At 35.9% G+C, this 25,988-nt stretch overlaps 1 protein-coding gene across 1 annotated transcript in view; it reads right to left on the reverse strand.

Moving 5' to 3' along the window:
* LOC147014640 (uncharacterized) overlaps nucleotides 1-25,988 on the reverse strand; it is a 55,009-nt gene that overhangs the window by 19,866 nt on the left and 9,155 nt on the right. The window contains exons 3-4 of the mRNA XM_085850609.1: nucleotides 16,813-17,095; nucleotides 16,643-16,748 (exon numbers count right to left, since the gene is read on the reverse strand). Of these exons, the coding sequence (XP_085706735.1) occupies nucleotides 16,643-16,748; nucleotides 16,813-17,095 (389 nt within the window). The remainder of the gene's footprint in view (nucleotides 1-16,642; nucleotides 16,749-16,812; nucleotides 17,096-25,988) is intronic.

Below are 25,988 nucleotides of genomic sequence, written 5' to 3' on the forward strand. Positions count from 1 at the left end.
TTATCCTAAAATTTACTCTGTGTATGGTTTTTCCTGACACAGGTAGATAAACCAAATTTTTGGGTTCCATATTGAATTTATAACCAATTGGGGTTGAGTATGCACTGAATGAAAATATTGTATTTGTTTTTTTCCATCATTATAAGCACCATCAATCAAATCACAGTGAATTAACACCGAATTTATTCCTGAGGATATTTGAATGACATTATCACTGTAAAACGTCCCATTAGTTTCAATCTTTTTGAGGAGAAACCCAATAACTCTCTAAATGAATTATCAATTGTGAAATCAACCTTGTAGTTATTTTTAACTTTAATCGTTGATTTTGAAGTATGTTTTTGAATGTTTATAACAATATTTTTTGGTTCATCACCCTGTTCTTTCATAAGACGAGCAATTTCGGAAGATATTTGAGAAATCTCATATGCTCCGGGTGAGACTGTTATCGTTTTGTATCCACTTCCGGGATTATAACTAAACTTGTCATTTTTATCAGTTATATTAAATAAGGTATTATAAGTTTCCATGGACAATAAAGATGCCTCATATTCTTTTGTTGTGTCAAGTTGTAGTGGGTATGGGAATGAAGATGTGTGGTCGCTTGTTGTGAAATTGAAACTAAGGATTGTGCTTCTCATCTTATTTAATATGAGATAAAATGTCTTTATATTGATATTTATTAATTATTTTCATGTTCATCAACTGGTCTAAAATGGCTGATGCTTCATTAAAACAATTGTTATTTCCAGCCTTCTGACTGCCTAACAACAATAACAGTCTATTAACTAATTGCGATGGGTCATTTGGAAGAAAACTAACACCTGAACCAAGGATACTTAAAGCCTGAATAATGTGTTTCTCCTTCTCATTCTTCCTACTTTTACCAGAAAGAATAACCTTATAATTTAGAGTGTTCAGCAAATCAATATATACTCTATCATCATTATTTTCCATATCCAATGGTTTATCAATATACTTTGATTCATCCTTCACAGTTGAACCTTGTCTTCCATCTTTTGTGAGAAGAAACATTAATCTCGGAGTTAGTTTAACAGGGGTTGAGCAGAACTTAAGAACCTTAATTCATCATTAAATATCAATACCTTTTCTTGAACAAGATGAAATATTGCTGGTTGTTCTGTTGGAATGAGTCCTGCTTTGGTTTTTGAATCCGCTGAATATTCATTGTTTTGAACAGCATTCACAATATAATCAGGGAGTTGATTAATCTCTTCCAGTTGTTGAAATAAACCTTCATCATGTTCTAATTCTCCAATATGCTCTAATTCTTCCTCCGTCATTTGACTGAAATCTTTTAACATTTGGAGCTTTCTGGGAGTATATTCTACTGTGGGAACTGTGGAAACATCTTTCATTTTTTCTTGGGAAGTTTTTAAAAGTGGTTTAAAAAATTTCTCTTGTTTTCTTTCAAATGCTTCTTCGCCTGTTAGTTTCTGTCTGCGTTTCTTCTTTATGTCTTCCTGTTGTTTTACAACTTTTGAAACCAACTCTTGATGTTCCTTAAATCTTCTTGCTCTTTCTTTTACATCCATTTATTTATTGTAAAATATCATTTAATGAATTGTAAAGATCAACAGGGAAATTTTCCTTTTCTTCATCATTCAAGTAGATGTGTTCAAATAAATCCTTTTCTTTAAATATTTCATCAAATTCTTTATTAACATTAATGCGAGTTGTAATTTCTTCTTCACTAATACTTGCATCTCTGCTTTTCATACGTTTGCGTTGAGTTTCTTCATCAACATCAAAACCGAATGATAAAATCTTCACTCCACTCAGATGTTTAATAATTTGTCTCGTTCCTTCTGGATTAGTTTCTAATATCCCAACACCACCAGATTTTAGTTTCCTTAACTCACTCTTACAATGTGAATATTTTGTTGTACCAAGAGAAACCTCCTCAAACATTTGACCTTCATTCCTCAATCGCATATGTTCCTCCACTGAAATATAGTAATAATCTTCACCTTTTACTTCTCCAGGTCTTATTGCTCTAGTTGTTGATACAATGCGTATCACGGGGTGTTTTTTAAGTAAATTTACAATATTCTCATTTGTACTACACAAGAACCTTGATTTATGAAAGTTTTTTCCAGAAGCAGATTTACCCACAAGATTTATAATAATAGTTGTCATTTATATATGTAATTGTTTATAAAACAAAAAATATATCCCTTAATATCTCATCTTGTTTCACAACAATATATTTATATTTTTCAGTCGTGTGCTTCATATAATCCTCAAATTTCTTTTTACTACATAATGTAGAACAATTATCTCTCCAAAAATTATTGATATCTATTGAATTTAACTTGAATAAAATAAAAGTATTAGCATTGTTTCTGATGGAACGACGAGGAAGTTGAAAGTACGATTGACTAAGATAAATACAATTACAAGAAGAATGTCTCCCTCTTGTGTAGTAGCTGTCCATTACCGTTTGGTTTCTCTCATTAACACAATCATCAAAGATAACGAGGTTCTTTTTGAAGACCAGCATTAAAACCTTGTGAGAGTAGTTGATACTCTGGTTGAAAACTCGACTTTGTGAAAATTATTCAATTGTCATAATCTAAAAAGTTGGGAGTGAGGAGCATTTTTAAAAGTAAGCAGGTTTTTCCACATCCACTTGAACCAACTATGAGACATCTTAATGAATTTGGGAGATTTTTATGGTTGTTAAATTTTATCTTATTTTCCCAAATAGGTAAAAAATCATTCATTTATATATTTGAAAAACAGGTTATTTAATTTATTATTGGCTTTTTTAGAAACTCTATATTTTATCCTAAGTTCAGGTTTAATTTCAAGATAATCCATTATTTTATTTATACAATATCTTGTGTTGATATTTCCCTGAAAATTACATCCATGAATAATATACAACAACAATCCTTTGAACATTTCTCTTATACGTTCAGTTTCTTCCCTTGTAAGGAAAGGTGTGTTATCACTCTCATACTTTACATTCATTTCTCTAATCAATCTTGTAAAGTAATTCATTTTTGGTGTAAATCTAAAAGAATTATTTTCCTTTTTATATTTTTTATTATCATTAATTAGAAGATAATCACAGAATATACATTGTTTATAGGCTTTTGACTCTGTGTTTAATCCCCGTCTTTCACACGCAGGACAATTCTCAAATTTGTCATATGGAGAATCAGGAAAGTCTAGCATATTTATAAAGTAAAACTTTACTTAAACTGAAATTCATCTATACTTTCAGTTGTATATTACCATCGATATCGATATACTTTTTTCATTATCAGATTCAACGACAACATTTTTTATATTAAAGGTAATTTTAAAATGATCGTTAATTACTATTGAACGAAATGTCATTTCACCTGATATATTAACATCCTTTATTTCATCAGGATTTACATCTTTAGGGTTGTTGAAAAAAATACAAATTTCTCCTTGCATATTACAGATGGTCTTATCTTTTCTTTCTAAAGCTTCATCCATAAGGTTTTTGTTTTTTGATACTTTTTCTTGTTTCATTGCTTTTTCTAGTTTTGAATATATTACTAGAAGGAGAGGAGAAACTTTTGTTAGAGATACTTTAATTGATGTTCTACCAGGTATACTAAAAGCCCTTCCACTGAAGGAAATTGAAGAACTCATATTATTTACCATAATAGTTTTTATCCAATAGTTGTTATATTTATCTTTGTTCAATTTTACATCCTTGACATATTTCTCAGTATCTTTAACAGATGAAGAGATTGATTGAAACTTGTCTTTTGTGTCTTGAAACATTGTATTTATTAAGTGAAAAAGTTGGAGGATAAAATGGTTTTAAGCACAGATTCACCTGTAAAACAAACGAAATTTTCATCAAGAAAATTTTAGTTTAAGCAAAGTTTTATTCTATAAATATGGTGAATACAACGTACTGCGATGTTTGTAATCACGAATATAAACATTATAGAAAACACCTCCGAACCAACAAACACACATTTAATCTGTTTCATAAAATATCTCCTCTTGAGTTGGAAAGAAAACATTGTGATATCTGTTCAAAGGATGTTTTGAAGAGTAGTTATAATAAACATCTTCAATCACAAAAACACAAGAAAAATGAGTTTAAAGTAAAGGGAGACTATTATATTGAAAACACTGATGGGGCATTTAAAGGGCATATAAAAATAAGGATTTTTCAATTTGGAGAACCCGGTCCATCATCAATAGCTGAATCAATTGAAATAGTGAAACCCGATGTTGAAAAATTTATTAAAAAGACATTAAAAGAAATGAAAACTTTAAAGTTTTATATGGGAGTGAAAATGAATATGAAAAGACAAGATGAAGAACAAACTCCTTATATGAGAACAGATCTTCATTTTATAACATCATTTCAAGATTTTTTGAATAGTGGGGTTTATGAAGAACTATCAAGACAAGAGGAGGATGTTGATAATACAGTGGTAGGAAGTGGATTCAATATTTAAAAAATCATCTTTTTAGATATACACATTCTAAAATCAAACCCTCTTAAAGCTTCTTCTTATATTGAATTACCAAAAGAAATAAAACTAAAGAAGGCAGTTGTTAATATTAAGAACAATGATAATAAATGTTTTCTCTGGTCTGTTCTTGCTCACTTACATCCACCAAAATGTAATTCAGAAAGAGTAAAACAATATATGAAATATGAGAATACCTTGGACATTAAAGATTTTAAATTCCCAATGCCACTAACAGATATTCCTAAATTTGAGAAAAAGAATAATCTTTCTATTAATGTATATGGATTAACGGATACAAACAAAGTTCAAATATTAAAAATTTCAAACAACTATAAAAATGAAGAAACACACATTGATCTTTTATATTTTAGTGTTGGAAAGAATTCACATTACACATACATCAATAATTTATCAAGATTAATCTCTTCTCAGGTATTCAGAACAGCAAACAAAATATATCCTTGTAAGCGATGTCTTAATTCATTTCATACAAAAGAACGATTAGAACAACATTCAAAATATTGTAGTAATCATAAATCAGCTGTAATTACAATGCCTAAACCTGGTGAAAAGATTTCTTTTGAAGATTATAATAAATCTATCATGCACCCATTTGTGATATACGCTGATTTTGAGTGTATCCTTAAAAAGATTAATACTGCTTCTCCTAATCCAAAAGAATCATATACAAATAAATATCAAAAACATATTCCTTGTGGTTTCTGTTATTATATCAAATCATCTGTTGGAGAAAAGTATAACAAACTTGAAGATTATCGTGGAAAAAAAGCTTCACAAGAGTTTGTAAAACGATTAGAAAAGGATTGTATAAGACTCACTAAATTAATGAAAGAAACAAATGAACCGATGAAATTAACCAAAGAAGAAAAATTAGAATTTAGAAAGAACAATATCTGTCATATTTGTGAGGGGGAAATTAAGGAGTCAAAAGTTAGGGATCATTGTCATCTTACTGGTAAATATAGAGGTCCCGCTCATTCCTGTTGTAATCTTAATTATAAATTACCTTCTTTTATTCCAGTCTTTCTTCACAACAGCGCCAACTATGATACACATCTATTTATAAATGAACTTTCAAAAACACCAGGGAATATTTCTGCCATAACAAACACAAGTCGAAAGTATATTTCATTTACAAAAATGATATTCACAAAACCTATAACTCGTATTCGGTTTCTTGATTCGTACAAGTTTATGGGAACACCACTAGCCTACCTCGCATCAAATCTAAGCTCCACGGACTCTTTTCCAAATCTTAATTCATTCTTTCCAAAAGAGGAAATTCTCACTAAAGAGGAAATTCAGATTAAAGAGAGAATTCAAAGTAAAGAGGAAACTGTAATTAATGAAGAAATTCTAACTGAAGATGAAATTCTAATCATAAAGAAAATTCGAACAATGAATGAAATTCTAACTAAAGAGGAAATTCTGATTAAAGATGAAATTCTGATTAAAGAAGGAATTCTTACGAGAGAGGAAATTCAAACAAGGAATGAAATTCAAAGTAAAGAGAAAATTCTTACAAGTAAGGGAATTTATCCTTATGATTATATGGATTCATTTATGAGATTTAAAGAAACACAACTTCCATCAAAAGAAAGTTTCTATAATAACCTTTATGAAGAAGAGATAAGTGATAAGGAATATAAACACGCACAAGAAATATGGAAATTATTTAAGATAAAGAACCTTGGAGAATATCACGATTTATATCTAAAAACAGATGTTTTATTGTTAGCTGATGTGTTTGAAGCTTTTAGATCACTCTGTCATAATAAAAATTGTTATGGATTAGATCCTGCCCACTATTTCACAGCTCCTGGTTTAGCTTGGAGTGCAATGTTGAAAATGACAAAACAAGATATAGATTTAATCAGTGATGTTGATATGCTTTTGATGATTGAGAAGTCCAAGAGAGGTGGAATATCACAAGTATGTTCAAAAAGATATGCTAAAGCAAATAATAAATATCTTCCAAATTATGATAGTGAAAAAGATAGTAATTATTTGATGTATTTTGATGCTAATAATTTGTATGGATGGGCAATGTCTCAATCTCTGCCTTATGGTAAATTAGAGTGGGTGGAAGAAAAGGATTATGAAAAGGCTTTGATGAATATTGTTATTTCTTCTCAAGAGGAATTGAATGACGAAGAAGAAGGTTATTATTTTGAAGTTGATTTGAGGTACCCGAGTAATCTTCATAATAAGCATAAAGATCTTCCTTTTGCATGTGAGAAAGAAACCCCAAAGAAAGAATGGTTAAGTGATTATCATAAAAGTTTTAATATTAAAGGTAAATCAACAGAAAAGTTATTAACAACATTCTATGATAAAGAGGGATATGTTTTGCATCAGAGAAGCTTAAAACAGTTTTTGAGAGAAGGATTGAGAGTAGCTAAAATTCATAGAGTTTTAAAATTTAAACAAAGTCCTTGGGTGAAAAAGTATATTCAATTCAATACAGATATGAGAGCAAATACAAAAGTAAAATTTGAAGGGGACTTTTATAAATTAATGAATAATGCTGTATTTGGAAAGACTATGGAAAATGTTAGAAACAGGCAAAACATTAGATTCGCAACATCTTGGAAAGAAGCTTCGAGATTGATAAATAAACCCAGTTTTGATAGAGAAGAGGTTTTTTCAGAGAACTTTTCTGCAATTCATATGAAAAAGGAAAGTATTGTAATGGATAAACCAATTTATATTGGAACAGCAGTTCTTGATTTATCAAAGATATTGATGTATGATTATTTGTATAATGACTTAAAGAAAGAGTATGGTGAAAATGTTTCATTGTTGTATATGGACACTGATAGTTTTATCCTAGATATAAAAACTGATGATGTTTATGAAGATATTGTTGTGGTTACCAAATTCGCAAAACACCATTCAGGTCCCTTAGGTGAGGTATCTCGGTAAGTACATGTGTAGTTAGGTCCAAACCCGTTGTCTAGTGGGAATACATGTCATTTATGCGAGCTGCGACTCTTCAGGATAGCCGTTTTTCTTTTGCTATCTTTATTTTGGACCAACCGCCATGATTACCACCACAATCACAACATCAACCACCAACCACAACGCCGCTTCACCACAACCGCCACGACCTTCCCGTCACACCTCGCAACCGTAGCATCGCCACCGTTCTTGCCCCGCTGTGGGTACCGGTGTTGGACTCGTGCAGGGCGCGCGTCGAACAGCGTGTACAAAATCACGGATTTTGTGCTTCAAAAACGGATCAAAAACGACACACGCCCACTTTTTGCCGTCCAATCGGTGAGCGAGGGGCGATTTGGCCCCGCCTCCAGGACGATCGATATATGCAAATTTGTGGATCAAAAAGCCTTCACGCCCACTTTGTCTCGGGCCAATGGGGAGCGAGGTGAAAGGTCAAAGGGAGGGGGTCAAAGGCGAAGCTACGGGGGGATAAAAGGACCGTGTTCGTCAGTCAGGAGAGTCGGAGAGTCCAAGAGTGGAGAGTCGGAGAGTCCAGAGGCGGAGAGTAGGAGAGTCGGAAGCAGAGGGTCAAGACTTCGCGGGCGGTGGAGCTGCTCGTCGTGTGCGTTGGAGTCGGAACGGAGGGGACGAGCTGTGGAAAGGCGGCGACACCAGACGAGGGGGTGCTCGCGTCGTGCAGGGAGCTGCACCCGAGGGAGGCCGACAGCGCGACCTGGCCGAGGTGGAGACGCTCGTCGCACATAATAAAGATCCTCTATACCCCGAGCATCAACAACCCCCTCCTGTTTCCCCCCGCGCTGAGATAGTGCGACCAAGGGGGCCCCTTTCCCACCCCCTACCAGACACCCTCCGCGAGGCCCGCGGGTTGGGGCGCCATCGCCGCTCCGCGTCTCATCACCAGACGGGTAGGCGCGACCCGGTCTCGGCCTCAGGCCCGCCTCATCCTTGAGGGTATTTCTTTTCCTTGGTTTTGGGTATGTGTTGTCGGCGCGGTCTGTGAGGTAGAATTGTATAAGTGTTGCCGTGTGCTCGGTAGTCGGTATTAGCTCTGCATTGTCTTCGCTTTTATATTTGCTTTTTGTGTAAATTGCATTGTGTCTTTTTTGTGTGCTTTTGGTGGAATTGAATATGTGTGCTTTCCGTTCGTCGCGAATAAATGTGCTTTATTGTTGAACTGTTTCCCGCTTCGCTTCGTCATTTCTCCCATTGAACCCTCATCTTGCTTCACGTAAAGGGTTGGTAGTGGGCTGAGTACGCCCGATAATTAATCGAACCGTCGAGGTCGACGATAACACCGCTCGGTTATTCTGATAGTACGGAACGGGTCGCTTAAGTGGCCCGTGTCCGAAGTCGACCTGCGGCGAGGTGCGATCGCCCGGTCTACCCTCCGCGTGGGTACTTAGGTAGGTCGAATTTGGCGAGCAACCCTATCCCACGCGGGGGCTGATTGGCTCGATCGCGGTGAGACCGAAAGGTCCACCCGTGACTGGTTCCCGGCGTTAGTCCGAGAGGGTCACGACTGGATTGTCCGTCCGGTGGGCGACGTGCCGCGATTCGAGTTACGTGGCCGTCGCACGCCGGCTGGCGCGAATACCGCAACAATATGAAGAAAAATATTGGAGTATATGATACAAGTAATTTCAGCAAGAAGAGTGAGTTATTTTCCAAAAAGAATGAAAAGGTTATTGGTAAGTTTAAGGATGAGTTGGGTGGAAAAGTAATGAGTGAGTTTATTGGATTGAGAGCAAAGGCATATGCTTATAAGTATGGTGATCAGATTGATAAGAGGTTAAAGGGAATAAAGAAATATGTAATAAAGAAATCAATAACTTTTAGAAATTATTATAATTGTTTGATGAATAAGAAAGAAGAATACAGGAAAATGAATACAATAAGAAGTTATAAACATAACATATATAGTGAAGAAGTAAATAAAAAGGCATTAGGAGCCTTTGATGATAAGAGATTTATTTTAGATAATGGAATAGATTGTGTTCCATATGGATATTGTATGATAGAGTGTATAAAATAGATTGCGTTTTAACGATGGGAAGATGGGTTAGGGTTTAAGGGCTACCGCCGCGTTTTTTCACAATATATAAATGGTTAAACCAAGTATTAATCAAACTAAAGAGTGGAGAAAATCTCAGTCTTGGTATATAAATGGAAAACATAATGAATGTGAAAAATATCAAATAAGTCTTATTGAAAAAATAACTAAAACAAAGGTAAATAAAACAAATAAGCGAATCAATTTAAAAAGTAGTACGTTAGAGGATGTAAAGATAAAATGAATATCCTTGAATGGACTGAAAACTTTGATGGTTATCAATTGAACAATGAAAAAACAATTTACTATAATCTCAAAATGATATGTGGCTCAGGAGGTGGTCAGATGAGATCATTAAGAGAAGTTTATCATTTCGTAATGGCACAAAAGGGGTATCTTAAAAAATATAAAGATTCAAATGTTTTGTTTGTCAATATTTTAGATGGGGATTATTGTGGAAAGAAAATTAAACTATTGAAGGAATTTGAGAATGAACAAATCTTTATAGGTTCAATGAGTGAGCTGATCAACCTCCAGGTTAAAGGGGAGACAAATAAATATACCTTGGGATAGCCTGGTTATATATATACAAAGCCTGGTGTTGGCTTAGTGGTTAGGGTGGCGGCTTGGGATCCCAGTGTCCCGAGTTCGAATCCCGCTCAGCTGCTGAATTAACACCAGGGGGTTGACTCAGCCTGTCATCCTTCCGAGGTTGGCGAAATGAGTACCAGTATACTGGTCCCGGTGTATGCCCCGGTTAGAATAGGTGTACCATATCCCTGTGTTGTAAGAGGCGTCCAGGAAGGGCATCCGACCATAAAACATTGCCTCACAAAAAGCTAAACCCCTGCACAGCAGGGAAAAACGGATAAAAAGGGGGTTTATTTTTAGGGAAAAAAAAGGGAATCGCTGAAAATCCCCCATTCATTTACATGGGGAAAAGTGAGCTCGAACCAGTATATTCACCCTACTATTCAGTATTAATTCACTGTGATTTGATTGATGGTGCTTATAATGATGGAATAAAAACAAATACAATATTTTCATTCAGCGCATATTCAACCCCAATTGGTTATAAATTCAATATGGAACCCAAAAATCTGGTTTTATCTACCTGTGTCAGGAAAAAAACATATACAGAGTAAATTTTAGGATAACCGACCAAGATAATCGCATGATTTCTTTTAATGGAGAAACTATATCCATCAGAATTCACCTACGTGAAGTTTTCCAATAAATAAATACGATGGTTATTGTGAGGAAACATGAGTCGGGAAAATGTAAAATAATTACAGGGGATCGGATGTTCCTTTCCCCATACTACAAGGGTGGAGGTATGTATCTTGGTAGAGGATACTATAAACCGAAGAGACAAAGGGCTATGGCGTAGCCAGGCTGAGGCAGACGAGGCAGTTTCCTCGTCGCTCATTTCCTGAAATATGATGTGGCCTGAGCCCTCTGGCCATCTGAGCTCCCTGGGGAGTAAACTATCAAAGCTACCCAGCAGTGCTCTGAATACTCTTATCTCCACTCCTATCACAATACTTAAATCGGACAATACCCCACCTCCCCCCCCCCCCCCCAATATTACACAGGAAAATAAAATTATCCCTATGTTTACTTTCTTATTGCGCTACGTGCACCGTCACATCAACCAAGTTCACCTCATCGCTTTTGGACCTCTGGCTACACCCTTGAAGGGGTGTGGGACATCAATTTAGAAAAAAAGGAGATGGTATAATTGATACTCTTATGGGTATAGGTTCCACTATTCTTAAACATAAAGACCTAATTGGTTCAACTGCTTCTGCTGTGGGAAATGTAGCGGGTGCTATAAAGGGAATAAAAGATGGCCAAAAGGAATCTCATAAATTGCAAGCAATAAAATAAATTAAGAAAGGCAAAACTCAGTTGTCTTCCCAAGAACGACAGAAAATAATTCAAATACTTGGGTCAGGGTTTCAAAAGTTTTGACATCTTTATTCCCAAATAAATACAAGTATGGAAGCAATTGATAGTATCTATGATTTGTATGATACCATTGTCATCTCAAACTCTACTAAAAAGGAAGGCTACTTCAAGGTCAATGCAATAACTCGAACAGACTGGAATGAAAATGGAACAAAAAGTTTTGAAATAAATAATCAACAAACTTATTTGAATCTAGCCGAAAGTTTCTTGTTGTGTAAATTTACATTTACTAAGGCTGCGAATAACACAAACGCTACACTCCTAAATGATTTCTTCTGGAAAATGTTTGATCGTGTTCGTTTGTACATTGGAACACAAGAAGTTGAAGCGGCTGATTATGTCTCTGCTCCATCTGAAATGATGAAATTTACACTTTATTCATTTATTGATAGAATGGGGAAGGGAGCTGTCGAAGGTTTTATTCCTGATATGGCAACGGAAACAAACACAGACCCTGGATATAGTCAAAGAAAAGGAATGTATAATGATGATACAAAAGCAGGTAATAGTTTTACTGTGGCAGTTCCTCTTTAAGGTATATTTGGATTTTGTGATCATGATAAAGTTCTGTATGGTCTGAAAATTAGATTTCAACTGCAAAGGAATGATAATGAAAATAGATTGCTTTTTGGTGTGGCTAATGCTTTTGCTGATCAGAATAAATTTCTAATTGATGAAATTAGTTGGTATATTCGTGAATATACTCCTAATCTTAAAACAGAAGAGATGTTGAACGGAAGACTTAACTCAAAGAAACCACTCAATGTGTCATACCTTAAAAGAAGATGCCAACACGTTAAACTGAACCAAACCACTTACACGTGGAATTTGGGTGTTCTGGAAGGAAAGCCTCGATATCTGTGGCTCATTTTTTTTAAATCCACATGGTGATACTGCTACTGATAATAATAATGCATTGAGTGATAATGCGAAGGGGAAACAACTTTGCCTTTCTCGAGATGGAACATTTTATCCAGCAGATAGATTGGAAATTAATTGGGGGAAAAATGATTATGCTGCAGCATACAAGTCTTACCAAAAGGTGTGTGAAAGCAATCGAAATAAAGAACCTATTTTGGATATGACAGCATTTAAAAGTCTGTATACAATCAATGCGATTGACCTGAGTGCTCAAAAGGAAACTATAAACTCTAATCGAGAGGATACTTCCCCATACATTGAAAGAGGAGAGAGTGAAGAAGTTGATACATATTGTTTGCTTTTGGAAGAAACATAATTACAGATTAATACAGATAATGGTGGTGTGATTAGTCTCACATAATTTTTTTGATAAATAAATGGGTTGTAAAGTGCCAACTGGGGTGTATGTTCATCAAATCAATCTTCATAAACTATCATCTTGTGTTCAAAATCAAAAGCCTTGTATGATTAACATTAATACAATTCAGAGAAAAGGAGCAGTGAGAATTGATGTTTTGCTCACAAGCGAACAGGTGAAAATCTTGAACGATACTGGCTCACTTAAAATTAAAATGTCAAAACCAATGTTGAAGAAATATTCAATAAGAGAGATGAGTGGAGGATTTCTCCCATTTCTAATTCCTTTATTTGCTGGTTTAAGTGCAGCTGGAGCATTGACGAGTGGTATTTCAGCAGCGGTACAAACTGCCAACGAAAGGAAGGCTCAACTCCGGGCTCAAAAAGAGTTGGAAAGACATTACAAAGAGTTGGAGAAACAAATTAGTGGAAGTGCTGTAATTGTAGATTTTTCTGAAAAACCTGAAAGTCTGCCTGATAAAGCGAGATTGTTAGTTGGAGATATGCTTTCTTCTATCGCACAAGCAGGTGTAAAATTAACTAAAAGGGGTAATGAATTATATCTTTCCAATAAATAAATGAGCATTGATGAGTGGTTTAAATAATTTGGAAAGAATACAACATCAAATTTAGAACTTATCAAATATTGTAAGAAATTAAAAATTCATAATGTGGTTATTTGTATGAGAGATTTCTTCACAAACGTGTCTCAACATACAAAGCATATCATTATGAACTTCAAAGATAATAATTGGAACGGTTCTCATTGGGTTTGTATATTTAATAGTCAAGACAAATATTATTTTGATAGTTATGGTCTTCCACCACCTGTTGAAGTAATAAAATTCTTTCAGAATGGTGTTTATCAAACATTTCAAGTCCAAGAATTAAATTCCAAGTGTTGTGGTCAATTATGTCTGTTTGTGTTATTTCAACTCAACAAAAATAAATTTTTTAATGACATTTTTTAAAATCTCATACAAATGACTTATGTTGGAAAATATGGTCTATCTTTGGTGTATCCCAAGAACTGGATATTGATTTATCAAATTATTACACAAAGGCACAGGCTGAACGACACAGAAATATAGTAGAGCAAAAATTATTAGCATGAAAAATGTTTATAAATTAATAAATTATCCAAGCCTGATTGACGCGAATGACTTGGTGAGATTAAGTGATTTATCACAATACTCGCAGCGATACCCGTGCTCCGCAATACCACTATAATATTATATTTTCCCCGCCATGTTTTATGTGCAGAAGACTCGAGTTCAAAAATGTTAAGATTTATTGCCGCATCAGATAAAAAAACCATAATGCCTCAACAATGTGAGGCTGGTTTCATGTCATCATTTGCGACTTAATTTATACGTCGGGCATAACCCAGCCTGGCCCAGCGTATTTGATTTATTTACGTCTGTTATCCTGATAAAAAAAATTATGTTATATTATGTATACTAAGTTACAACGTACCGACGCCCATAACCATTCTATAAAATATCCACATTGTCCATAACCATTTAATTATAAAATATTATACACATACGCCATACGCCATCACCATTCTATTTATATCTGTAATATGTATATATACAAACCACCACCACCATTTTTTTTATTTCCCACCACCATTTTTATTTTTCACCAGCAACATGTATTTCCTTCATCGCACATCCTATTCCCGTTTATGAAATAACTGAAGTAGCTCAATAATTTTCATGGAGTGCTCGAGGATAAACAATATTTGATGTCTTCCCCTCTGGGGCCAATATGTATAAAGCCTCAGATGATCCCACTCTGGAGCATCCCACATATAGCTGACCATGGGAAAAGCAAGGAGTGGATCATTCCAGCCCTGCGACTTTCAATAACTGTCCTTGTGCCTTATTGATAGACATTGCAAAGCACAGGTATACAGGAAATTGTAGTCTTAAATTCAATCGTTGAATTTGATGGAATGAGTGGAATTCGCAGAATGAATACATCTTCTCCTTTCGCACATCCTGTCATGATAGTGGCCTCAATTACATGTGGTAATAGTCTTTTCACAATCAGTTTATTTCCGTTGCAAAGTTTTGGTGCATCTCGATTACGTAATAACATAATAGGGCATCCAACTTTTAACGACAGATTGTACGGAGGCAATCCTGGTAATTGCAATGAGTTTAGAAATTCTGTGGGATAATGTATGACTTGCTCAGTATCCAGTGTGGTGTCAATAGACTTGTGACTAATGTTGTTCGCCTGGAACTACTTGAAATAACTGATGGTTTATTATACGGACTGTTTCATTAAGTGGAGCCAGGATTGTTCTTTCACAGAGCCACTGTATGTTTTTGTAATTAGTCACTAAATTGGGATACACATGAGCCTCTAATTCTTCCATAGATGAAACTATTGTACCACAGTCATCGGGAATAGATATTACATCATTTGTATTCGGGATTTCACCATTTCCAAGTTTGAGAAGTAATTGTGCGAAATTGCCAGCATCTAAATCACCATATAATTTGACCCTCATATTTGTTGTTCCATGGATAGTTTGTACGAATGTCCAGAGGTATGAAGATTTTATACTGGCTTTCATTTCATCAGCTGGAGTGCCACGGGGTACTACAGGTAAAGTTTGTCTGAAATCGCCAGAAATAACCAGCGTAACTCCACCTATAGGCAGGTCTACTCCTCTTCAATCTCGCATAGCTCTATCTAATGCTTCGAATGCATCCTTAGGCGACATCGTACCTTCATCCTAAACTATGAGGTCGCAATTCTTCAGCACTTTTGCTGCTTCAGTTTGTTTGCCAATGCCACAAACCGGATATTCCATTGTAGCTAAGTCGAGAGGCAATTTGAAAGCAGAATGCGCTGTGCGGCCACCTGAAAGTAGTGTTGCGGCTATACCAGATGAAGCAACGGCTAATGCGATCTTTTTCTGGCTCCTCATCTTAGCAAGCAACAGGTTGAGGACAAATGTTTTGCCAGTACCACCCGGGGCATCCAAGAAAAATATCACACCACTTCCCTCTTGAACCGCTTCAGAAATCAGTTGATATGCATTACTCTAATCCTGTACCAGAAGCGGCTCATTGTCAGAAACAAACTTTGCGAGAGTATCTGTGTTGTAGTTTGTTTCACGGAACCATTCTCTACTGATGGTTGCGCTTTCAGACCTATTAGAAGAGGGAAGTCCCCACTTAGTTAAATCTTTCCCGCTCATGTATAATACCAAATCTTCAATGTATATCAGAGCCTCATTGAACATATCTGGTGTGTACTGGATGTCCTCTTGGGGATGTTCTCTTTGGACTCTGTTTTTTACATCCTCAGACAGGGCCTCTTTGTGAATGTCCCATAGGCTCTTGGGATCTGACATCTCACACGCAGTTATCATAATAGCAAATAGATACCTCATGGTCGATGGGGATTGAGAAACAGTTGCCTCTTCAAGCGTGGCGTTCCAATGGGCATCGTCTTCTAGGAGTCCGAGGAGATTGCAAGCCTCACGGAAAGTGCTGCAAATTTGCCCGTCCACTGTTCTCAGGTCGATGAAACTCACTGGACCTCATTTCACATGCAGGAGGAGGCGGACGCAGAAACACTCAAAATTATTGGGATGTACTGTGTACACTCGACCCAATGCGTCAGATTTGTAAATACCGGGATATCCTGGAACTTCTGAACCTTGCTTCCTCCTGTTCCAACGTTTTTGACTCGAGTTCCAAGTGAAATACGTTGGCACCTGAGCATACAGTAGAGTTCGAGCAAAGTCATCAATTTTGCATAGTTTGAAAAATGCCAGTAAGTTAGAAATTGGAGGTTCTTCCGCTCGTTGTTGGACATTTTGATCTGTAAAATAAACTCTCTGTCCGTTCTCAAGGTGAATTGTCAGGTAAATAACTGGAGGAAACCTGCCAGTAATGGGGAAGTTCAATATTCTCCATATGGCTTCATTGCTGCATATATATATATATATATATATATATATATATATATATATATATATATATATATATATATATATATATATATCGACCATTTTCATATTTTTGAACCTCGTTGATGTCGTTTCTCTCAATGGTTACTACGGCTTGATCACTGCCCTTGTGAATGTATTTGCTTATGTATTTGATAGCTTTTACACTATTGCAGTACTCAACGTTGATATGGGCATTGAAAATAGCGGAGAGAAATGGGATATATGGAACTATCCATTTATCATCAACAACGACGGGTTCAGGAATACCGTGAACTTTAACCGTTGTTTCAAATCCACCATCATCAGGTGCCCGCCTACGATACAACGGATATCCATCTTAGTAGGGTGAATATACTGGTTCTAGCTCACTTTTCCCCATGTAAATGAATGGGGGATTTTCAGCGATTCCCTTTTTTTTCCCTAAAAATAAACCCCCTTTTTATCCGTTTTTCCCTGCTGTGCAGGGGTTTGGCTTTTTGTGAGGCAATGTTTTATGGTCGGATGCCCTTCCTGGACGCCTCTTACAACACAGGGATATGGTACACCTATTCTAACCGGGGCATACACCGGGACCAGTATACTGGTACTCATTTCGCCGACCTCGGAAGGATGACAGGCTGAGTCAACCCCCTGGTGTTAATTCAGCAGCTGAGCGGGATTCGAACTCGGGACACTGGGATCCCAAGCCGCCACCCTCACCACTAAGCCAACACCAGGCTTTGTATATATATATAAAACCAGGCTATCCCAAGGTATATTTATTTGTCTCCCCTTTAACCTGGAGGTTGATCAGCTCACTCATTGAACCTATAAAGATTTGTTCATTCTCAAATTCCTTCAATAGTTTAATTTTCTTTGCACAATAATCCCCATCTAAAATATTGACAAACAAAACATTTGAATCTTTATATTTTTTAAGATACCCCTTTTGTGCCATTACGAAATGATAAACTTCTCTTAATGATCTCATCTGACCACCGCCCGAGTTGCAAATCATTTTTGTGTATAAACCACGCCATAAAAAAAGTTTTGTTTCAAATGTTTTCAGTTCATGCCGTGAAAATGAGGAAGTGTTTTTGACACGGTCGTGCTGTGTGGTTTTAGACAGTCATGCTGTGAAAAAATAGGAACTATTCTGTGAGACAAGGTCTCGTGTTTATATTTTATCTCAGAACACGAACTGAAAACATTTGAATCAAAACCATTTTAAGTATGTTTTGTAAATGATTCATACAATCGCCCAGTTATTTTCCAAGCTGTCATTTCCTGTGGCCGCACCCAATGCTTAGGGAATTTCCTCGTTGTTGCCTTATAAGTGATTCACCAGACAAAGTTTCTGCCAGACGGGATTTTCATTTTTACAACTGAGACATGGATGATCTCTCTTCCGATGAAGGCAAAAGCTTACTACAGAGTTGGTAAGTTTGTTTGGTTTTCTCTTTGAACGATGAAGCAAATGATTATTAATTAAATCATGATAATTCTGATATATATATATATTTTTTTTTTCCCTGACAGGGCATTGGAAGAAATTGAGTTTACGTATCACGACGTGGTTCATGAAATTAATACTCTTATTGAAGAGATCAATGATTTTAGAAGAGAATTGAAAGACATTTTCAATGAGTGGCACGAAGTCTTATCACGTCCTATCATCTCGAAGGAATTAAACCAATGGTGAGACACGTGTGTGTGTGTGTGTGTGTGTGTGTGTGTGTGTGTGTGTCTGTCTTCCTACCTACCTCTCTCTGCTCTTATTGAAGAGATCAATGATTTATAATGACTGGTCTCTGATCTCGAATGAATTAAACCAATGGTGAGACACGTGTGTGTGTGTGTGTGTGTGTGTGTGTGTGTGTGTGTGTGTGTGTGTGTGTGTGTGTGTGTGTGTGTGTGTGTGTGTGTGTGTGTGTGTGTGTGTGTGTGTGTGTGTGTGTGTGTGTGTGTGTGTTGCTTTCCCTGTCTGTCTGTCTCTTCATCTATACCCTTGACTTATTATTTTTTTTTTTCAGCACTATCGCACAACATCAGCTGTTGAAGCAATCTTGTACAACACATGATTTTCTGGAGGTAAATATTTCTGAATTATTGTTAATATCACTCTCTCTTTAGAATGTCGTCTAATGTTGGTTGCATCATTAGTTTGAACGCGGTTTTGTCAGTACACTGGAATTAATTTTATTGACCTTGAAAGGATGACAGGCTGAGTCGGCCTCCTGGTGTGTTAATTCAGTGGTCAACGAGGCTTACTCATATTACCATGTAATTATTATCCACTTTTTGTTTCAAAACAGAATATGGTGTCTGAGTTTCGAAATCACAAGACATCTGGAGAAGATTGCTGGGAAAGATTATACATTCTCGCAAATGAATATTTAATATTTTCAATATTAATAAATTATATTTGTTTTGTATACAATTACTTGATTCTGAATTACAAGAAGAGGATCAAAACATGAAGGGAGGGTAGGTGCGCCCCCCCAATGACCCATCACCCCCTCATCCCATCCCTCCCCTCCCCATGTGTGTGTGTGGGGAAGGGTGGGGGTGGGATGAGGGAGGTGGTGGGTCAAAGGTGGGGGCGCACAGGGGGATGAGGGGGTGGGGCTTGTGTGGGAGGGGCTTGTGTGGGCGGGGCTTCGGTGGGGCTTGTGTGGGCGGGGTGTGGGTGGGGCTTGTGTGGGCGGGGCTTCGGTGGGGCTTGTGTGGGCGGGGTGTGTGTGGGCGGGGTTTATGTGGGTGGGGCTTGTGTGGGAGGGGTTTATGTGGGTGGGGCTTATGTGGGCGGGGCTTCGGTGGGTCTTGTGTGGTCGGGATGTGTGTGGGCGGGGTTTATGTGGGTGGAGCTTGTGTGGGAGGGGTTTATGTGGACAGGGTTTATGTGTGTGGAGTTTTTGTGTGGAGCTTGTGTAGACAGGACTTATGTGGGAGGGGTTGATGTGGGCAGGGTTTATGTGGGCAGGGGTTTATGTGGGTGGAGCTTATGTGGGAGGGGCGAATGTGGATGAGGTTTGTGTGGATCAATGGATGGGTGGAGAGATGGGTGGATGGGTGGATGAGTGGAGCTTGTGTGGATGGGTGGATAATTTTTTAATTAAATAAACATGTTGTGTGTGGGGGAACTAATTAACTAATCACTAATTATGTGAATATGGGTGGAGCTTGTGTGTGTGTGGAGCTTGTGTGGAGCTTGTGTGGAGCTTGTGTGGGGTTTGTGTGTGGTGGGGTTTGTGTGGGGTTTGTGTGGGTGGGGCTTGTGTGGGTGGAGTCAAAAAGGGGCGGAGTCAAAAAATTTCAATTTATTGGAGCTTGTGTGGGGATTGTGTGTGGTGGGGTTTGTGTGGGGTTTGTGTGGGGTTTGTGTGGGTGGGGCTTGTGTGGGTGGAGTCAAAAAGGGGCGGAGTCAAAAAATTTCAATTTATTGGAGCTTGTGTGGGGTTTGTGTGTGGTGGGGTTTGTGTGGGGTTTGTGTGGGGTTTGTGTGGGTGGGGCTTGTGTGGGTGGAGTCAAAAAGGCGCGGAGTCAAAAAATTTCAATTTATCTTTGTCTTTTGTAATTCCTGTGAATAAAATGAACCTAAAATCTCTTCCCCTTCCAAATCATATATCTTATAAGTCCAAGGAACCGTATCTATTACATCAACAATTTTAAAAAGCTCGTTGGTCCATCTTTTCGTATAACCTTTTTCAAAATGAGATTTCCACCTATATATTCTTACGATATCACCAACTTTGAACTTAGGTTTTCTGACATTAATCTCTTTTTCATATTTTAATTTTGTAAATGTTTCTGATGGTTTCATATTTGTTGCCGTGTGAATCGTGTCATTATACTTATCCACAATATCCTGAATAAAAGATGACCATTGTTGTGAACTGAGTTGTGTGAATTTTTTATATAGTCTCTCTTTTAAGGTACGATTAAAACGTTCAACAACAACTGCCTTCCCTTCATTAAAGGTACTGTATAATGTAATACTGTTATTTTTTAGAAAATTCATAAATGTCTTGTTATAAAACTCTCTACCCTCATCAGTCCACAATTTTTTAGGTTTTCTCTTACTTTTATTAAATATCTGTTGAAAAGCTAACATAAGAGTATTACCTGTTTTGTTTTTTAAAGGGACAACCCACACATATCTACTCCTCAAATCAATAACGGTTAAAGCATACTTGTACCCCTTATCATTATTGAGTTCAATCAAATCAGCAGACCAGATATAATCTACTTCCTTGGAATAAACTTTCCTTCTCTGAAACTTTGTGAATATTGGTTTATGTAATTCATCAGCTAATTGCTCTTCAATCTTAATGACATCATTAGAGCTTACAAGTTTTTTGAATTTCCAAGTCCAAGTTTCAATTTAGCACTGATCATCTTCTTCACAATGAACCGATCAACTTTTTCTCTCAAGGTTGGATTTTGTATCAGAGACAAATTATACAACATTTCTCTATCGGCTTCATGCTTTTCTTCCAACGTTGTGGTATTCCCATAATCAATATCGTGTCTCATGCACACTTCATCAACTCTATTGATAGGCTTACTCCAGGATTTAGGATTGTCTGCCTCATCTAATCTTTTATCCAAGTTTGTGCCTGGACCACAGAAAGAATACCCTGGAAGATGTAATTCCCCTGGTATTCCAGTAGTTGTAAATTTACTTCCTGATAAAAACTTTTGTATATCTCCTCCGAGTTTGTGTTGGGAGATAAATTGATTTTTTTTTGAACCACACACCGAACATATACCTTTTTGGATAACCCTGTTATTTTTACTTTTAATATATGAAATATTTTTAGTATTAGTTTTCTTTTTACATTTGAGACAATAACTCATTTATTTATGTGAAAAAGTCCTGCAGAGTGCAAAAACTTTTTAGTTTCCAACATGCACATTTGAATCTTAATTTTTAAAACATAAAGAATCCTAAGAAATGCCTTCACTCTCTCCTCCATTTATTTAAGAAAAAACTTGAATTAAAATGAATAGCTTGACGATGTCAATAGTCTTGAAGAAAATATTGCAAATAGACTTGTCAATTCTTTGTTTTCCTCCTCGGTGGGTTGAGTTATTTTCTGTAATACCACCAATCTTTTTGAATCTCACTGGTTTCCATATTTTGATATTTATTTTGTCTCGCTCTTTCCTCCCTCTCCTCCCTTTCTCTCTTCTCTTTTTCCTCCTTCTCTTTCTTCTCCCTCTCCTCCTTCTCTCTCTTCTCTCTTTCCTCCTTCTCTTTCTTCTCCCTCTCCTCCTTCTCTCTCTTCTCATTTTCCTCCTCTTCCCTCTCTTCTTCAACTCCTTCCTCATCCCTTACTATCCTTGAATCGTTTACACCCCATAGAATATTATACATATATTCATCAGGATTTCTTGTTATTCCTGCATCGAAAATATTTTTTTTTACAACAGGAAACCAATAAAATTTCTTTTGAATTTCTAAAAGAGCCTTACCTTTTCTTAACTTTATAATTTTTTCATTATTTTACATTCTAATTAAATCTAAAGTTGTCGGTTTATCAACATCAGCATAATGCCAATCTTTTATTGAAAATACCTCATTCTTATGTTGTAGAACATATTTATTAAAATACCGAATACCCTTTTCTTGAAGGTATGCTTGGACACAGAAATGATAATTTTCTTGAAGCCTTCTTGCTGTCATTTATGTATTAGAAATATATGTTAGAATAATATTATGGCACGAAACACCTCCCCATCTTCCCATAGTTAAATCATTTTGTATTTCCTTACTTATTATATATAATCCTGTTTTTTCTGTTTTCATGAGATAAACAAGGGCAAAACCATTATTATATTTACCCTTATTAAATTCTTTTATTTGTTGTTTACTAATCGTGGACCCACAAAACTCATTCTCGATACCAAGTGGATAATATTCTTCCTTACGAGACTGATTTAATTGTTCCAGGTCTTCGAGGTTAATTTTAAATGACCAATTATACCCTAAATCATTCATATCATACCCCCATTGTTCTATTCTCATACAAACGATACGCCCTTCTTTATAAAAATTTATTTTAATTCGAACTGTGAATTCTGTATGACCTGGAGATAATATCAACACTTCTGTATCTTTGGAATACACAGCCGTTTTATTTAAGGATATATATTGTGATAAATCGCTTAATCTCACCAAGTCATTCGCGTCAGTCAGGCTTGGATAATTTTTTAATTTAAAAGCATTTTTCATGTTAATATTTTTGGTTATATTATATTTATGTCATTCAGCCTGTGCCTTTGTGTAATAATTTGATAAATCAATATCCAGTTCTTGAGATACACCAAAGATAGAACCATCTTTACCAACATAAGTCATTTATATTAGATTAAAAATAATATCATAAAATTTTTTATTTTTGTTGAGTTGAAATAACACATATAGACATAATTGACCACAACACTTGGAATTTAATTCTTGGACTTGAAATGTTTGATAAACACCATTCTGTAAGAATTTTATAACTTCAACAGGTGGTGGAAGGCCAAAACTATCAAAATAATATTTGTCTTGACTATTAAAAATACAAACCCAATGAGAACCGTTCCCATTATTATCTTCTAAGTTCATAATAATATTCTTTGTATGTTTCGGCACATTTGTTAATTCATCTCATACAAATAACCACATTATGAATTTTTAATTTCTTACAATATTTGACAAGTTGTAAATTTGATGTTGTATTCTTTCCAAATTTTTCCAACCACTCATCAATGCTCATTTATTTATTAGAAAGATATAATCCATTACCTCTTTTCGTTAATTTTACACCTGCTTGTGCAATAGAAGAAAGCATATCTCCAACTAACAATCTCGCTTTATCAGGCAGACCTTCAAGTTTTTCAGCAAAATCTACAATTACGCCACTTCCACTAATTTGTTTCTCCAACTCTTTGTTATGTCTTTCCAATTCTTTTTGAGCCTGGAGTTGAGCCTTCCTTTCGTTGGCAGTTTTCACCGCTGTTGAAATACCACCCGTCAATGCTCCAACCGCACTTAAACCAGCAAATAAAGGAATTAGAAATGGGAGAAATCCTCCACTCGTCTCTCTTATTGAATATTTTTTCAACATTGGTTTTGTCATTTTAATTTTAAGTGAGCCAGTGTCATTCAAGATTTTAACCTGTTCTCTTGTGAGCAAAACATCAATTCTTACTGCTCCTTTTCTCTGAATTGTATTAACGTTAATCGTACAAGGCTTTTGATTTTGAACACAAGATGATAGTTTATGAAGATTGATTTGATTAACATATACCCCAGTTGGTACTTTGCCACTCATTTATTTAACAAAAAATTATGTGAGACTAATCATCACACCATTATCTGTATTAATCTGCAATTCTGTTTCTTCCAAAAGCAAACAATATGTATCAACTTCTTCACTCTCTCCTCTTTCAATGTATAGGGAAGTATCCACTCGATTAGACTTTATAGTTTCCTTTTGCGCGCTCAGGTCAAACGCATAGATTGTATACAAACTTTTAAATGCTGTCATATCCAAAATAGGTTCTTTATTTCCATTACTTTCACACACCTTTTGGTAAGACTTGTATGCTTCAGCAAAATCATTTTTTTCCCAATTAATTTCCAATCTATCTCGTGGATAAAATGTTCCATCTAGAGAAACGCGAAGTTGTTTCACCTTAGCATTATCACTCAATGCATTATTCTTATCAGTCGCAGTATCACCATCTGGCTTTTTAAAAATGATCCACAGATATCGTGGCTTTCCTTCCAGAACACCCAAATTCCACGTGTAAGTAGTTTGATTGAGTTTAACGTGTTGACATCTTCTTTTGAGGTATGATACACTGAGTGGTTTCTTTGAGTTAAGTCTTCGATTCAACATCTCTTCTGTTTTAAGATTAGGAGTATATTCACTGATATACCAACTCATCTCCTCAATTACAAATTTATTCTGATCACCAAAAGCATTACCAACACCAAAAAGCAATCTATTTTCATTATCATTCCTTTGTAGTTGAAATCTAATTTTAAGACCATACAGAACTTTATCATGATCACAAAATCCAAATATACCTTTAAGAGGAACTGCCACAGTAAAACTATTTTCTGCTTTTGTATCATCATTATACGCTCCTTTCCTTTGAATATATCCAGGGTCTGTGTTTGTTCCCGTTGACATATCAGGAATAAAACCTTCGACAGACCCCTTTCCCATTCTATCACTGAATGTATAGAGTGTAAATTTTATCATTTCAGATACAGCAGAGACATAATCAACCGCTTCAACTTCTTGTGTTCCAATATACAAACGCACACTATCAAACATTTTCCAGAAGAAATCATTTACAAGTGTAGCGTTTGTGTTATTCCCAGCTTTAGTGAATTTAAATTTACACAACAAGAAACTTTCGGAGAGATTCAAATAGGTTTGTTGATTATTTATTTCAAAACTTTTTGTACCATTCGTATTCCAGTCTGTTCCAGTTATTGCATTTACCTTGAAGTAATCTTCTTTTTTAGTGGAGTTTGAGATAATAATAGTATCATCCAAATCATAGATACTATCAATTGCTTCCATACTTGTATTTATTTAGGAAAAAAGATGTTAAAACTTTTGAAACCCTGATCCAAGTATTTGAATTATTTTCTGTCGTTCTTGGGGGGACAACTGAGTTTTGCCTTTCTTAATTTCTTTTATTGCTTGTAATTTATGAGATTTCTTCTGAGCATCTTTTATACTCTTTACAGCACCTGCTACATTTCCCACAGCAGAAGCAGTTGAACCAATTAGATCTTTATGTTTAAGAATAGTTGAACCAATACCCATGAGAGTATCAATTATCTCATCTCCTCTAAATTGATGTCCAACACCCCTTTGTCTCTTAGGTTTATAGTATCCTCTACCAAGATACATACCTTCACCCTTGTAGTATGGGGAAAGGAACATCCCATCCCCTGTAATTATTTTATATTTTCCCAACTCGTGTTTCCTCACAATAACCATCGTATTTATTTATTGGAAAACTTCACGTAGGTGAATTCTGATGGATATAACTTCTCCATTAAAAGAAATCACACGATTATCTTAGTCGGTTATCCTAAAAATTTACTCTGTGTATGGTTTTTCCTGACACAGGTAGATAAACCAAATTTTTGGGTTCCATATTGAATTTATAACCAATTGGGGTTGAGTATGCACTGAATGAAAATATTGTATTTGTTTTTTTTCCATCATTA

The sequence above is a fragment of the Eptatretus burgeri genome, chromosome 13 (genome assembly GCF_056783735.1).
Source record: "Eptatretus burgeri isolate ZD-2024b chromosome 13, Ebu_testis_v1, whole genome shotgun sequence".
NCBI classification, from domain to species: Eukaryota; Metazoa; Chordata; class Myxini; order Myxiniformes; family Myxinidae; genus Eptatretus; species Eptatretus burgeri.